The sequence below is a fragment of the Siphateles boraxobius genome, unplaced genomic scaffold (assembly GCF_051911475.1).
Source record: "Siphateles boraxobius isolate OS27281-9 unplaced genomic scaffold, OSU_SipBor_1 6, whole genome shotgun sequence".
Classification (NCBI taxonomy): Eukaryota; Metazoa; Chordata; class Actinopteri; order Cypriniformes; family Leuciscidae; genus Siphateles; species Siphateles boraxobius.
In genome coordinates, this window is record NW_027509186.1 from 13,251,527 (window position 1) to 13,268,865 (window position 17,339).

General features: G+C 39.2%; 1 protein-coding gene across 3 annotated transcripts in view; it reads right to left on the reverse strand.

Annotated features, from left to right (window-relative positions):
- The window catches only part of fat3a (FAT atypical cadherin 3a), a 168,838-nt gene that overhangs the window by 85,363 nt on the left and 66,136 nt on the right, over nucleotides 1-17,339 (reverse strand). For all 3 annotated transcript variants that reach the window (XM_077207755.1, XM_077207754.1, XM_077207753.1), the window contains exon 2: nucleotides 588-3,927. In XM_077207755.1, coding sequence (XP_077063870.1) covers nucleotides 588-3,909 — 3,322 coding nt within the window. In that variant the 5' untranslated portion in view covers nucleotides 3,910-3,927. The remainder of the gene's footprint in view (nucleotides 1-587; nucleotides 3,928-17,339) is intronic.

Genomic DNA, 17,339 nt, shown 5'->3' on the forward strand with positions numbered 1-17,339 from the left:
AGAGAGAAAGACAGAGTGATAGAAAAGGGGAGAAGGAAAAAAATTGAAGGTTAAAGCTAAGTGTTTGGGTCAGACAGAATGACATGACAACTGCAATAAATGTAAATAAAAGAGCTTTGTGTGGTAATTCAGTCCACTCGATGGAGGCACAACACATAAATCAACCTCACACTCTCACACACACGTTTCGACACGTACACACATATTTCTTTATGCGGAAATCACACGCACATGTACCCACTTTGTCTAACATAAAAACTGGACAAAAACAAATGACACTATCAAAACACTGCACATGAACTGAATGCAGTGCATGAAACATTAACCCTAACACTATCAACATTTCCATCATACTTCAATAGTTCCCCCTCCATCTCAACTGTCAAAACTCGACCTAAATAAAATGTAGGCCAATGCAGTGTTTAACAGGCCTGAGGTGACAGATAAACCACTGAAGCCTGTTAACTCTTCATTTGTGTCCCGGGAAGTCACCGTGAGTGGCATATATCTAGGTTTTTTATCAAAATTGGCAGCACTTTTGAGCGCTGAATGAAATTAATCATAAAAAAAATGTAATCAACACATACCTGTTTCTTCATCAATAGTGAATCTTCCAAGACCACTGCCATCACGAATGGAATACTGCACCTCGCCGTCCCTTCCTGTGTCGTCATCCCGTGCAGAGACCTGGAGGACGGAAGTCCCTATCCGAACGCTTTCTTTTACTGATCCATTCATGGCAAAATTTGAGAAATATGGTGGATACAGGTTTTCGTTGACATCCACAACTTCCAGTTCAACAAAGCTAACCGACAGGAGCGAAACGGGTCGGCCTTTGTCCTTTGCTCGAACTGTTAGGTTGAAGAACTGTTGAGTTTCGTAATCCAGCTCCTTAGTGAGACGAACAGCACCGCTAGTCTTGTCAACTTCAAAACGGCCATCATAGTCATTTGCAAGTGAGTATCGCACCTGCCCTCCAAGTCCAAGGTCAGGGTCTTGTGTGTCCAACCATGCAATGACAGTGCCCACTGGAAGGTCTTCCAGTGCACGGGCACTGACGACATTTGGGATAAAGGCAGGTGGACAATCATTAACATCCTCGAGTGATATTTTAAGTGTTGTTACAGAAAACTGTTGGGCTGCTCGCTCTGCTCGATCTCGTGCTTCCACTTTTAATATGAAGAAGGGAACTAACTCTCGGTCCAGCTGACCTGCAACATACACAATCCCACTGGAGCTGTTTATGCCAAACTGTGATGTGCTGGTGAGTAGAGAATACTGGATCTCCCCATTGAGACCTTGATCTTTGTCAGTAGCTTCCACTTGAATTACTTCGGTACCAATAGGAGTGTTTTCGGGAATGCGGGCTTGGTACCCACCATCTTGAAGAAATTGAGGTGCATTGTCATTTGCATCTGCTATGTAAACTGTAAGAAGCCGCCAGGTGGATTTTTGCGGTTGGCCTAAATCGTACAGTGTGATGTTTAGAAGGTAGCGGTCAGTCTTTTCACGCTCAAGAGGAAGGAAGATGCTTATTATACCATTAAGAATTCCAATAGTAAAACAACTGTCTGTGTTGCCATCAGTTATGGCGTATAAGAGTTGTCCATTAAACCCAGTATCACCATCAGAGGCTTTTACCTGAAACACACTCATACCGACTTCTACATCCTCACGCACAGTGATGTCTGTTGGGAAGGATTTGTCGAATTGAGGTGATTGACGGTTTACAGAGAATAGGTCAATAAAGCCTTCTTCTATTTTGGGTTTACTGCTAGCTTTGGATTTCTTCAGAAGTTTCTCAGCTAGTCGTTGGGCTACTCTTGTTTCAGTACAACTAAAGCTCTTGGGCGGTGTCTTCCCCTGCACTACTGATATGTTTACAAACATAGGATCAGAGAAGTGTTCCCCATCTGTGGCAGTAATTTTTAGATTGAAGGAGTTTTTGGGTGCCACAGTGTTGAGTGAGTTGTGTAAGGTCATGACACCCGAATCAGGGTTTAAGTCAAAGTACCCTCGCTCATTCCCTGAGAGAATCTTGTATTTGACTAGCTCTAGCTCATCAATGTCTATGGCAGACATTGTGGTGATGACCTCACCTACCGGAAGGTCTCGAGAGATTACACCAGCACAGGCCACTTTCTCAAATAGGGGTTTGTTATCATTAACATTATCTAGGTGCACAGTGACGTTGACTTCACTTTCACGCCTATATGGGGAACCCCAGTCAGAAGCACGAATTACAAAACTAAAACTCTCTAGAGATGATTCAAAGTCCAGCTCCTGTGTTGTTGTGACTGCTCCGGTGAACTGCTGCACACTAAATGGTAATGGTGTCAAGCTAGCCATGCTGTATGTAATGTACCCGTTTTCCCCATGGTCACCATCAGAAGCAGTCACCACAACAACAGTAGTGCCTACGGCAACACTTTCATTGACAAATAACTCATAAGACTGTTGAGCAAATAAAGGTGCATTATCATTGGCATCTTCAAGAATGACTCTAACCTTGGCCCTAATGTTACTGTCTACTTCTAAGACCTCTAGCTCAAATACTTCTTGCGTGAGTTGGGTGAGCCAGCGTGCCGTGCTGATGACACCTGTCATGGTGTTGATACTGAAGAACCCTGAATCAGCAGATGGGGTCAGGATGTACTCCGCATCATCTGGCTCTGGCTGGAGTTTCACAGCCTCCACAACAGTTCCAGGAGGGGCAACTTCACTCAAAAGAACCTCATATTCATCCTTCTGAAATATGACTTCTGCCGGGGCTGGTCGTGACAATCGTAAGTGCACCATGTGCACTGCAGAGAACTTTTGAGGTGTTCCCCGGTCCCGAGCCTGCAAGCTGAAGTTTAATCCAAATGGGTAGCTGTCCCAGTTGATTTGCTCTGTTGCACGAAGGACAAACTCATTAGATCCTGTCTGTCTAACTTCCTCATCCACCATTTCTTTACTTGGTATCTCAGTCCTTTCAATGCTGAAGAGCTCAAGAAGATCACCAGCCACAATGCTCACTGTCTCAATCTCTCCATTTGCCCCTTCGTCAAGATCCTCTATGGTGATCACAGCTACGACAGGGGACTTCTCAGTCCATACAGGTGATAATGTAACAACGCTTAGTGTGGGCACATGCTCATTAATCCGTTCTACATGAACAAAAAGTTTGGCTGTACTGCTTACACCGTTATTTCCATAGAGCTTCATTCCCCGGTCCACAGCCTGGATCTCAAGATCATAGCGGCTTTGAGTGTCAACATCCAGCTTCCCACTGAGAGAAACAACTCCACTAGTCGGGTGGACAGCAAACAGCTCCATTCGCTCCTTGAAAAAGTAATAAAACTCTCCATTCGATCCTATGTCTGCATCCGTGGCAGTGACCTGAGCTATGCTGGTGCGTAGGGGTGTGCTTTCTGCAATAGTAACCGAATACGTGGTAGGAGAGAAAAGTGGTCGAAGGTCATTCATATCCAACACCTGCACACTAACTTTAGTCCAGGCCTCTAGTGTATCCCCCTTAATGGAGGCTTTCACTGTCAACAAGTAGTTGTTCTGAACTTCACGGTTCAAGATGGCAGCATTCCCCCCTTTGGTTCGTATCCGCAGGAAGCAGAAATCCCCCAGAGTGTACTCCTCGGCCTTGAAGAATCCTTCCTCGTCCCCAGAGGTGATGCGGTACCTCACCTCCCAGGAGTGATACTGGAGAGGGACGCCCATGCGCAGCTTGCTGGCGGCATAGGTGCGGGCGGCTGAGTTCTCGTAGACAGACGCATGGTACAGTGGTTGAGTAAACTGTAAGCGGGACCTTTCACCTTGGCAGTGGCCTGGAGGCAGAGAGAAGAACAGCAAGAGGGCCAATTGTAGGAGAATGGCCCATATGCCTGCCCAAAGGGCCATGCTCACTGCCATCCCATCACCAAACCCATCCTGGAGACAGAGAAAAAAGAGAAAAAATGCATTAGGCAGATAAAATGACATGACAGCACACAACCTGACCTTTCATATCTAAAGCTCAGAGTTCACCAGGGATCAGTCAAAAAGATCCAACACAAGCAAAGGAAGTTGTGTACCATAGAAGGGCTGGTGCAACCGCAAGCCGAATGACATCACTACCCTGGTCTCAAAATGGACACTGACACACAATTATATACTACAGAAAAACCAGGAGGATGCAATTCAGGAAAATTCACTTACACACACACACACACACACACACACACACACTACACAGAAGAAGAAAAAAACAGCAGGAGAATGCAAGTCAGGAACAAAATAATTATAGAGAACGAAAAATCAAAAATACAACCCATCACACACACACGCACACACACGCACACACACACACACACACACACACACACACACACACACACACACACACACACACACACACACACACACACACACACACACACACACACACACACACACTCATTATATGACATGGTTTTAAAAAAGCTCTTGAGAAAGGACAAAATGTTGTGGATTCAGCAATAAACTGGGTATGATAAAGTGCTGCTGGAGAGGATGTCTCTGTGTGTGGGTTTACTTAGCTATACTTATCTAACAAAATAGTCCCAAGAAGTTAGCTGAATCTGAAAGCCTTTGGGGACCTAAATTAGAAATATGATTCATAAATCCAATAAATAAATAAAAAAATGAAAAAAATAAAATGTTTTTGTTTGGGGTAAGTTATAATTAGCTTAATAAAATACCAAAACAACAGCAGTTTAAGGTACATTCTCAATTTGTATTGTTTGTGAGTTTGTGTTTGGAGGTGGTAAGGCGTTTTGCATGTGTATGTGTGTGTGTGTGTGTGTGTGTGTGTGTGTGTGTATGGTATGTCAACTCTTGTAGACACTGATTGTTTTGTGTGTGCCCTGCGGGACAGTTAAGATGTGTTCCAGTCCACAAAAGTGCAACAGTGACCATATCATGCACACACATACACACAGTGTCCAACTTTTGCCCACACAAACACACACATGCATTCACAAAATATACGCACAAAGAATGGAGTTGCTGTGGTCACCCCACACATGACTCAGCACACACACACACACACACACACACACACACACACACACACACACACACACACACACACACACACACACACACACACACACACACACACACACACACACACACACACACACACACACTACTCAAAATGCAGAGATCAGCTTATTTTATTTCTCTAGGTTCTTTCTCTGTCACACTCTTTTTATCTCTCTTTGTGTCCACATACACTGACAGACAGGCTGTCAGATTAAAACCAGCAGGCATTTTGGAGCAGTCAAGGTTCAGTACGCAAACAGCATCTTGTCTCTCCTAAAGCCTTGTTTAGACTGACCAAATCTCAGGCTCAGCTGGCCGGAGACTTTACACAACACAATACAAATGCATATCAAGCCCAACACAAACACAGCAGTGCATACTGTACACCTAAACGCTATCACAGCTACATAGCTAAACAAAAAAAATATATTCAAAAACATTTTCTGAATGTTCAGTTTTGGTTATTGGTATGTTAAAATGTCCTTATGTCCTAAAATACCCTGTTTGACTACTGTACAGCAACTTCAAATGAGGATATTGCTTGTCTATAAATTTTTACTCAACATTTGTATTAGCAACTTAGCAAATTGTGCTGTTGAATATGTAGTCAACATTAGTTTCAATACTCATTGAACAATTAATTGGAACTATAAAAAATTACAATTATTTTAGTAATTATGAGAACTTCAAAATGAGCCTTCAATCACTTTCAAACAATCTGGCTTTAAAAAACTATTTAAAATAAAACTGAGAATGTTTCTCAAATATAAATAACATTTTTAGAATTTTCATTAACAATTTATGAAAGATTTCACAATCTTTATGTAACATTAACACATCTTGAATTTCATCAATGTTAGCCTAGCATATCGAAAACTTTGACTTTTTTTTGAATATGTAGTCAAATAAAATACAGCTTAATATAAACATTACTTTGATCATTTGCTAAACGATAATTATAATAATTATTAATTATATTATTAAAAATTGTTATAATAATTATTATAACAATACAAAAGTTACAATAGCTTGTTTACCAGTAACAATGTTTAACTAACTTTTTCACATTACATTTTGAGAACTTCAAACACTATAAACATCATTAGAACTTTCATTATCAACATTTGAAAAATTACAGAATCTTTATGTAACATAGGCCAAGATTTGTAGAATGTCCCTACGATTAGGTGGGACAAAAAACATTTGCAACTGTTCTATCAGTAGAGGTTATTGATCATACTGGATCCCACAGCGGTACACGGTACGTACTGTACACACACACACACACACACACACACACACACACACACACACACACACACACACACACACACACACACACACACACACACACACACACACACACACACACAAATTAACTACAGAAAGCACCACACATTATCAATAAAAGGCCATTATCCACATTAGCAAAAAAACATTATCAATACATAGGCCATTATGACAAGCCATTGCCAATACAATTGCACACTAAAATAACTACATGACACATATTTCATGCAGTCACGCAAAACTTGTACTGCGAGCCACGCTTTGCAAAATGCAGTGCGGAAACATTAATGAACTTGGGATCCATATATATATATATATATATCATTCACATATGACAAATACATACTCTAATGTGAAACTGCATTGAAAAGGTCACGCTTTGTGTTTTCTTTTCTAATGGAAAATATTTGTAAGCGTGTTTATCTGCTGATATTTTGTTATATGTAAACTGCATTATAATCCATTGACTGACAGCTCTGTGTTTAAGAAAAGCCGCAGCGCTCCACCGCATCTGAATGCGTGTGCGTTACGTGACAACCAATCCAATATCCCGAGAAACAGAGAGGAAGTGATGTAGAACAAAGCGCATTTCCATAACAGAGAGAATTCTAAATGACAAGTGTGTGTGATATGTTCTGATATCTATAGACCGTGCCATGATCCTTTCACTTCAGTTCCGCGGTTAGGAAAAGCCGGACTGACGCACTCCTTCTAAATGCCTGTATGTGTATTAGTGCTGTCACAATACCAACATTTCAGTAGTTGGTACCAATGCCAGAAAAATCTTGTCATGGGAAAGATTCTGACCAATTAGAAATTACCTAGTCAAATTACCATCTAATAGGGTGTTTGCTTGCGTTATAAATGGCCGAATTACACATTTCATTTTGTTAAAAAAAAAGGTTAGCTCAGAGGCTAACCATATTAGCTTAGCATATTTAAATTTTGAATAAATTACAATGTTTAAAGTGAGTTTTTACATTCAAAATAACAACAACAAAAAAATCTGTTTTTCTTAGCTGTGAACCATCACAAAAACACAATATGTTTTTGAACATGCAACACAAATTTCCACCTCTTGGTGTCCAAGAACACAGGATAGAGGGCATGTTTGGCATGGAGTACTTGCCTACTAAAACCTTGTTTGTTATTTAAAGGGCTTAGTCAGTCCATGACTCCACACACAGTGTTTCTGCATGAAGATACATACTCTGGTTTCAGACAGGCCTCCAAGGCACCATAACGTCACGTTTAATGATCTAGAACAAATTCAAGTGAGCTTTAGACATAACCAAGTGAATATTTTATGACTATAATGCTTGTTTCTCAGTACAAATGGAATCAGAAAAATTGACATTTATAAATGTATTTACTGTCAACCACGCCATTACACATATTATTCATTACATCAACTCACACTCGGAACAAACAGGATTCTGGGATATCATAGGCAGCAAAGGACGAATCTTTGCTGCTTTCAAAAACTGACCAGATGAGACCATATCTATACAAAATGTTAAACAGTAAAGCTGATATTGCTGGCATATGGAACTCAGTACTACAGATACTGCAGAAAGATATACAGTATATATATCCCTAGTGCATTTAAGTGTTTTTTTTTTTTATCTATGTATAACAACAAATTCAATATTCTGTCACAGAGGATGGAAAACAAATGGCCATTTCCATAACAGAGAGTTCTGATGAACTATGTTTGTGTGTGTGTGTGTGTGTGTGTGTGTGTGTTTGAGGGGACGTTTGTGATTTGGTGGTCCCTCATGCAATCATGCGACCTGCAGAAGTAGCGCAAAAGCCCACAGAGAAAAAGTGAGCGAGAGAGAGAAGGACAGTGAGTTCAAAGCTACCAGTGAAGAGTGAATGTATTATGCATAAGAATAATACAAAGAAAGGCAGAACAAGAGTGCGTTTGTGTGAGAGAAAAGTTGTGTGATTCCCTCTTGTCTGGTCCGTTATTATGCATCACTGCAGTGTGCCGAGTTAAGCTGCGCCGTTTTATGTTGTGAAATGTGTTACGTTCACTTCGTGGTCACCCTTATTATCACTTTCCCTGGCACTGATGATATTTTCCATCATTTATGACACAGCACTTTCCTGCCATTAAGGAGTTTTTCCAGAAATCCGTGTTTTCACTGTTATAAGGTAGGGGGCGATATTACACATCTTCTGAAATAGCGTCAAATCTTTGGATCTAAAAACAAGCGAAGAAGATGATCTGCATAAACCAGGACAGAGCCCGTTTACGGAGAGCCTGTTCACTCCCTATTAAGCCCTATTGTACCGAATTAGGGTTGTAGTTCCACCAGAGTTCCACTGGGGGTGATCGCCCTGAGTGCAAAATGAATGGGAGTCTATGGAGCTAGACGGCAAAATGTGTCTCTTTCAACCGATTGGCATTGAGAAATCTCAGATTTGATTGTAAATTTTGCAAGTTCAACATGGGTTATAGGTCGAAAGTTGAATGAACGAGTACTTACGTCCTTTCGATTTCTTACAGGTTGAGTTGTTGTTGCCCATTACACGCTAGCATTCTGCTAATGAACGCTGATTGTTTAGTGAAGGACTGATTACGGCCAGAGATACCGCTTGATGGCATCGTGGCATCCGAAGCAGGACCAGAATGTGTGTGTATTGTCGGCGTGGTCTTTTAAAACAACTAAACAAAAACTCTTCTAGTACGTGTATTTACCTGTGTCGGCGGTGTTGTCTATGCTTCGAGTGAAAAGAAAGTGCAGAGCGTGAAAGCACCAAAGTGACTGAAGGATTGCCGTAAAGCAGTATCTCTGGTGGAACGATGTGTATGACGTCATTGACATTTTAAAAGAATTTTTAAAGCAAATGAGTGACTCTAAAAAATCTTACACCCAGCAATGAGTAATTTCTTTGCATCTCCTTTCGAATACAACATTCAAATTACTACGTCCTGCGAGCGCCCTCATATGGAGCCAGAGTGGAACTGCAACCAGTTCAGAAGCCGGAAGTTTACTGAGTGAAAGTTCTCCCCATATTAAACATTCTCTGACCAGGAGCAGATAGAAGATTGTTTACGCATAAGTAAGCTAACACGATTATCAAACATTAATCAGCAACACAATGCCTAACGTTATCGAATGATTATATAAATTATATAAATTCGGATTTAGATTTATCAGCCAATATATCGGTTTTCGGCTTTCAAATATATAAAATAATCGTTATCAGTATCGGCCAAAATGTTTGTATCGGTGCATCCCTATGTCTCTAAAGAAATATCAATCATTTAAAATGACTGATTTTATGTATTCTGTCTACATCTTCTCCAGAAGCAGTTTGTTAAAACATCATGGAAGTGTTGTAGTTACCTGCTCATTTGAGTCAAGACCAGTCAAGACCGAGTCAAGACTAAGTCCACATGTTCATGAGTCCATGAGACCAACACAATTAAAATACTGTCTTGGACTTGGCCTTGAGTGTTTGTTGAATAACATCTTTTCACGATCTTGGATTCTGAGGCATGTGAATTCGTTCTTAACTCAGACTTGATCTTCTTCTGGTGTTGGTTTTCACTCAAACTCAACCCTCTTCTGGTCTCCCCCTATAGTCAATATTTGTTTCCCTTAAAACTCATCTTTCATCACCAAAATTACATATTTAAAAGTTTTTTCCTTGAAAAAAAATTATTGATGCCTTAAAATATCTTGAATGTAACTCTGCACCCTTGCATCATTTAGTATACGCGGTTCTATGAATATGCAAATGAGCCCCGCCTCCACTGACTCACACCAGCTCAGAGATCCATTCGTTGACGATCACTCATTGACCTGATTAGTTACAAGCTAGTTTTTTAATGTCAGAAACCCCAGTAATTTCAAACCGTTGGTCTTTGGTTCACTGAAGTTTTAAGGAGAAAATACTCAGCAATGGTGTTGACTTATGAATTTGCACATGGTTTGTCTTAAAGCATATTGAAAAACAACACATGGACGTATAAACAACATTAAAAACTTGATTTTCAACACAGGGGGACTTTAACTTAAGACTTGAAAGAGCTGGTTTTGACAACAATGCATTGAGGTAAAGACTTCACACTGGAAACTACAAATTCCCAATGCATATGAAATCAACAACTTTCAAATGTGACCTACAATCTGCTCTAAAACTACTCAAGATTTTTTCTACATAAACTCCAGAATCATCACAACTTATCTACAAGATTCTCTTCAAATCAGTTTTCTTCGAGCCATCATTGGACCAATTTGCAAGTCTTGTAAAAAGGCCCTGCTATCCGTTATTAAAACAATTAGAGGAGGAGTGACAACCATTAGTTGCAGGGTGTACAATATTGCCTGTATGAATGAAATTATGTCACAACTCCTTCGCTCCAGCATGAATTAACTGCTATTCGTATGCACGAGGTTTACAACAGAGGAGCCATGCAAATGCCCCTTCACAAATGTTACTCTTACCGCTTTAAAAGTCAACTTGTTCTTTCCCAACCTTTCTTTTCCTTTCTCCTGCTTTATAACTTGAGGTAAAAGTACTTTGAATAAGCCTATTTCCCAAGACTTTTCCTCGGTATTAGCTGTCTCAGCTTTATGTTAGAAATGTATGTACAAATAAAGCTAAATAAAATAACATCTGTAACAAACAGAGACTGTGCAAGAGATACAAGACTTACGGAATTTTTAAAAAAATGAAACAGTGTGCGATTCAGACAGCATGAACATTTTTTGTGTTAGTTTTCAAAACGATATAGTTTCTGTCATCTGTATCTCTGCGTGAATAATGGGCACAGTGTGAACCGAACCCTGCTGACACTGAGGTGTGTGTGAACGCTCAAGGTTATATTAAACATCAATCATGAAGTATGCAGACACCACATTTCTGTGTTCTAGTCCAGCGGCTATGTGTGTCACAGGCACACCACTCCTCCTTAGCATGTAAAGCAACCTCCGTCCTTTAAATTTATTCATTTTACATTTATTCATTTTAGCTGACCCTTTTATCCAAAGCGACTTACAATTGCTATATGTCAGAGGTCGCACGCCTCTGGAGCAACTAGGTGTTAAGTGTCTTGCTCAGGGACACATTGGTGTCTCACAGTGGATTCGAACCCAGGTCTCTCACACCAAAGGCATGTGTCTTATCCACTGCGCCATCACCACCCCTTTAATATTTTACTTTGTGCCAACGTCGCTAATGATGCAAAAAACCTGTTTCAAATCAAAACACGTGCTCAAACACACAAGCCCAAAGAAAAAAAAGATTTCAGTGTACAAATCTGCACTTCAAAAAAACATGACTCCTGGTGTAACTACTAGTATTTATTAATGAGAAGTAGGAGGATTGGTATATTAAAGTTTTAAGATGCTAGTAAATATGGAAACATAATGTAAGCCGTCAAGATTTCAAATTGAGCTGTGGATGAGAAAACCTGCACTGATGAAATGAAACACATACAGAGAAGTTTTCAAGCTCTGTTGGTGGGAAACTTAATGATATAGACACAGATGCTCTCTGGGAGTCGTTATGGATAGAAATGCGAAGTGCAGCTGGTACTGTATCATTGTTAGTGTTGAGTTACTCTATGCTGAAGTGCAGAGCGTAATGCTGACACCAGCTCTGTGATTGTTTTTTAAAGGAATACCTGTATTATAGAGCTTTTATTATAGAGCTTGTGTGTTATTGTAGGGCAGTGATGATTGTGAATTTTGGCTAACGTCTAACTGTTATAGAAATAATTGTGTATAACAAATAATGGTTTTGTTCGTAACTTGTGAAAACATAATACACTGTCATTTAAGTCATTAATTCAAGTTTAACTTAGAATCATAATAAAATACTTTAAAATATTTTGCACTAATAATAATAATAATAATAATAAAAATATAATTTAGAACATTTTTCTTTTTTGTAAAATTCAAATCTTGGTCTACATCCCAGTTACACTGGTAAAAATTAAATAAAATACAATAAAATATAATATATATAAATAAATAAGTAAAGTAAAGTAAAAAAAAATAAAGATTATGTACGACAGGTCTATGATGAGTTGATCTGAGCTTTGTTGTGCTGGACTGTGATGTGTTGTGAACAGTGAGATTCTGTTGGATGTGATAAGATCTCGGTGTTGTTGTGAGTAGAAATCTGAGATTCAGTCACAAAGACAGTCCTCTACACACACACACACACACACACACACGCACACACACACACACACACACACACACGAACTGTGACACCATAAATCTCTGTCTTACACACCTGTACATCTTTCCTCTCCAGGAGTCAGCAAGTCCTTACACACTACTGCGGCTTTCACCTGCACAAAAAGTCAGCGTGCCGCTGGAATAACAATACGTTCACTATCACACTCTCACACATAAACACACTTCAGACGACCTACTTCTCTCCTTTACAGCGCTGAGGCGATTGAGAGAGAGAGAGAGAGAGAGAGAGAGAACTGACAGAGAATCTTCCTTCTGACCAGAAATCCTCTGAGACGTGATCCTGAGGCGGTCAGGAGAGTTAGTTCATCATACACACACACACACACACACACACACACACACACACACACACACACACACACACACACACACACACACACACACACACACACACACACACACACACACACACACACACACACACACGCAGGGAAGGTTAGCTCATATGCCGAACCCCCAGAGAGCATGTCAGCTCTGCCGTAATGGAAGAACAGAGAGCAAAAAGACAAAGATGAGGAAAAAAGAGAATAATATAAAAGACAGAGAGAGAGAGAGAGAAAGAGAGATCCTAAACAGCTGCCAGGAACCGTCCTTCACTGTCCTACCAACAGAGTGACCACAGAAAGTTGTGTTGTGCATTACTGTGTTGGTCTGTTTGCTATTCTACTGGATAATGTATCACTATTGTGTTGTTGTTATGAGTTGCATTGCATTATCCGTGTTGTCCTGTTGTCTACTGTATTGGTGCTCTATTGTGAAGTTTTGTTATTGTTAAACTTGTATAAACTTGAATAAACTAACGCAAAACTAAAATTAAGATTAGAAATAAAAAAAAAACAAGTTAAAGTTGAAGTACTAAATCCAAGTTAAACATTAATATTATGTTATATTTTATTAGTTCATATTTATTTTATTTTATATCATGTTTTTTTTGTTTTTATTATTTATTATTATCTTATTTTTATATATTATATATTTATTTTGCTATATTTGTAATATTTTATTTGATTTAATTGAATTTTGTTTTTATTATTGCTTATTTCATTTTTTTAATATATATATTCTAATGTTTTATATACAGTATATATATATATATATATATATATTTATCACTATTTAACTATTATATATGTATTACTATACTATATATATATATATATATATATATATATATATATGTGAAATAAGTGAATATTTTTTTTATTATTATTATTATTATTATTATTATTAACCAATGGCAAATATTTTAAAGCCTTTCCTTATGAATTCAAGTTAAACATAAATTACTTCTTAAGGATATGTGTATTATGCTATAAAAAAAAAATATTGATAAAACTACTAAAAATGACAAAAGCACACAACAAAATTACTAAGACTTATTTAACATCAAAATATTAAATAAAACAGTACATAAATAATAATGAAATTATACCATTATTGCATTGTGGTCTCTTTTTTGTGTTGTGTTGTGTTGTGTTGTGTTGTGCTGTGCTGTGTTGTGTTGTGAGAGATAGTGGGATACGAGTTTCAAGAAAAGAGTGAGAAGAGCACAGGGAACGAGGGAGCTAGTAAAGGAGGGGAGAAATGATGTGATAAAAGAAAATGAGAGCACAGGAAGGATCAGAATGTGACAATGAAAGAAAAAAAAGAGCGAGAGATGACCGAGAAAGAGTGAAGGAAAAGGGGAATGAGAGCAGAGAAACCACAGAAGAGGGACCCAGAAAGAAAAAGCAGTACTATTTCTCTTAGGAGCCGTTTTTCTTTTTCATTTGCCCTGCTGTAAAGAAATATTGCAGAGAGAGAGAGAGAGAGAGAGAGAGAGAGAGAGAGAGAGAGAGAGAGAGAGAGAGAGAGAGAGAGAGAGAGAGAGAGAGAGAGAGAGAGAGAGAGAGAGAGAGAGAGAGAGAGAGAGAGAGAGAGAGAGAGAGATGTATGACTGCATAAGCACGCACAAACTCTCACTGTCTCCTTTTGTGTTTTTAATTGTGGTCACAGAGGCCTCATTGGCTGTTATCACAGCTCTGCTTATTGGCTGACAAAACACTGTTGTGAATCGATTGGCCCCCTGAGAGACCCCGGCAACAGACCACGCCCAGTTTCCGTTAGGAGCTTGTTATTATGCAGAATCTTCACGCTGTGAGATCAAAGTTGGCCTGCACATAAATTCCCAAGCAAATTTACCTTTCACACTGTGTTTGTGTGCAATATTTACATCTTATATGCATTTCATTAGCATTCGCCTTTCGGAGCACTGCCTTAAAATCAAGGATTTGCTTCTGGAAATTTGCCTAAAATGTGTCTGCGTTATAATGAGGTTAAAAAAAGCAGACTGTAATTTTCGTAATTAATAACTGCAAGCTGTTCTGTTTTTCTAGTTTCTCTCTACTTCTCCCTGTCAAATTTTTCCACTCTATTTCTTAACGAAAAATATTAATGTGGTGTAAAAATCTTACAAAAACACACTTAATATACAGTAGGTGTGGAACATTTGTGCTGCTGTAGATGAAGGAGGTACAATAATTAAGGATTGAATTTCATTGATGTCATTAACCATTTTTTTAAACAACCAGATAAAAAAAAAAGGTTTGTCATGACAAACTTTAATGTTCGCTAAAAAGTTTAAAGTAGTTTTAAAAGCTTGAAGTTTTAAGGTTTTAAGGTCATGCTGTCTATCAAATTGAAGAATAGACCAATGGATGAATGGATGGAAGGATGGACAGAACAATGGATGGATGGATGGATGATGGATGAATGGATGGATGGATCAAGGATGGACAGAACTATGGATGGATGGATGGATGGACGGATGGATGGATGAAGGATGGACAGAACAATGGATGGATGGATGGAAGGATAGACAGAATAATGGATGGATGGATGGATGGATGGATGGATGGACGGATGGATGAAGGATGAACAGAACAATGGATGAATGGATGAAATGATGGACAGAACAATGGATGGATGGTTCAAGGATGGACAGAACAATGGATGAATGGATGAAATGATGGACAGAACAATGGATGGATGGATGGAAGGATGGACAAAACAATGGATGGACGGATGATGGATAGATAAATTAATGGATGATGGACAGAACAATGGATGGATGGATAATAGAACAATGGATGGACAGATGGACAGATAATGGATGGATGGACAGAACAATGGATGGATGGATGGACAGAACAATGGATGGATGAATGTACAGAACAATGGATGGACAGACAGAGGGATGATGGATGGATAGAACAATGGATGGATGGAAGGATAGACAGAACAATGGCTGGCTGGGTGGATGGATAGACAGATGGATGGATGGAAGGATAGACAGATGGATGGAATGATTGACAGATGGATGGATGGATCAATGGAAGTATTGACGGATGGGTGGATGGAATGATAGACAGATGAATGGATGGAAGGATAGACAGATGGATGGAAGGAAGGATAGACAGATGGATTGACGGATGAATGCATGGAAGGATAGACAGATGGATGGATAGAAGGATGGACAGATGGGTGGATGGAATGACAGACATGAATGGATGGAAGGATTGACGGATGGACGGACGGACGGACGGAGGAATGGATGGATGGACGGACGGACGGACGGAGGAATGGATGGATGGACGGACGGACGGACGGACGGAGGAATAGATCGACGGATGTCTCTACTGCAGTTCTCAATACGACTAGTTACAAACTTACTAAAAAGTAAATCTTCTACAGTTACTGTGTGTGTTAACTTAACTACATCGCTTGGACAAATTGTTGTCAGCTTTTTTATAAACGGAATAAGCCTTTCCATGGTAAGAGATATTCTTATGGATTACGTCACAATCTTATTATACTATATTGCCATGCCATCATATGAATCGAAATAGGGGACGTATTTATATTTTCTGACTCAGAATCTATAATGTCCGATGCCCACGTACGCTTATAACGGCGTCTCATTATGAACACACACGGAGACACAGAAGCTTCCCGTCCCAGTGCGTCATGGGAAATCTCAGCCCCCAGCGGATCGGATTCCACCTCCTTTTCCTCGCTTTCTTTCTTTCTTTAGTCCAATCTCTACTTCTCCCTGCTATCTGATCCTCCCTTTGTTACTGCTGCTGCAAGCAACTGAAATTTCACACGCTTGTCAAATCACACTTATGCACTTCACACAAACACGAACGCTTCATACAAAGTCTTGAATAGTCATGACTAAATACATTTATACACTCCAGTTCTGTGATGTTTTATATACAAACGCATCTAAATTAGGACATAGCACAGACTAATATAAAACTAATGCAGCTATAAAATCACAGACTAACTCAAACTAAATCAAATACAAATCCTAAATGAAAACTTTAAAAAAAACAATATTATTTTTTTTAATGATTGAATCGTTTTCCCAAATGAAGACGTCTCCAAAGGGAGTTTTAGTCAGATTTAGTTCACTGCTTATCCTCAAACTATAACTGAATCCACATATGTCAAAAGGCTGATATGCATGTGATGTATTAAAAGTTCCAGACTGTCTTGATTAAACAGCAATAACATTTTGAAATCATACATCATTAAAAGGAAACTGTACATTTATGAATCCTTTTGACATTCAGTAACTCAAGCCACACACGCATTTACACACAATCTGGCCAGTTTCCATACGTGTGATTGCAAATAGCACATACAAACACACACACACACACACACACACACACACACACACACACACACACACACACACACACACACACACACACA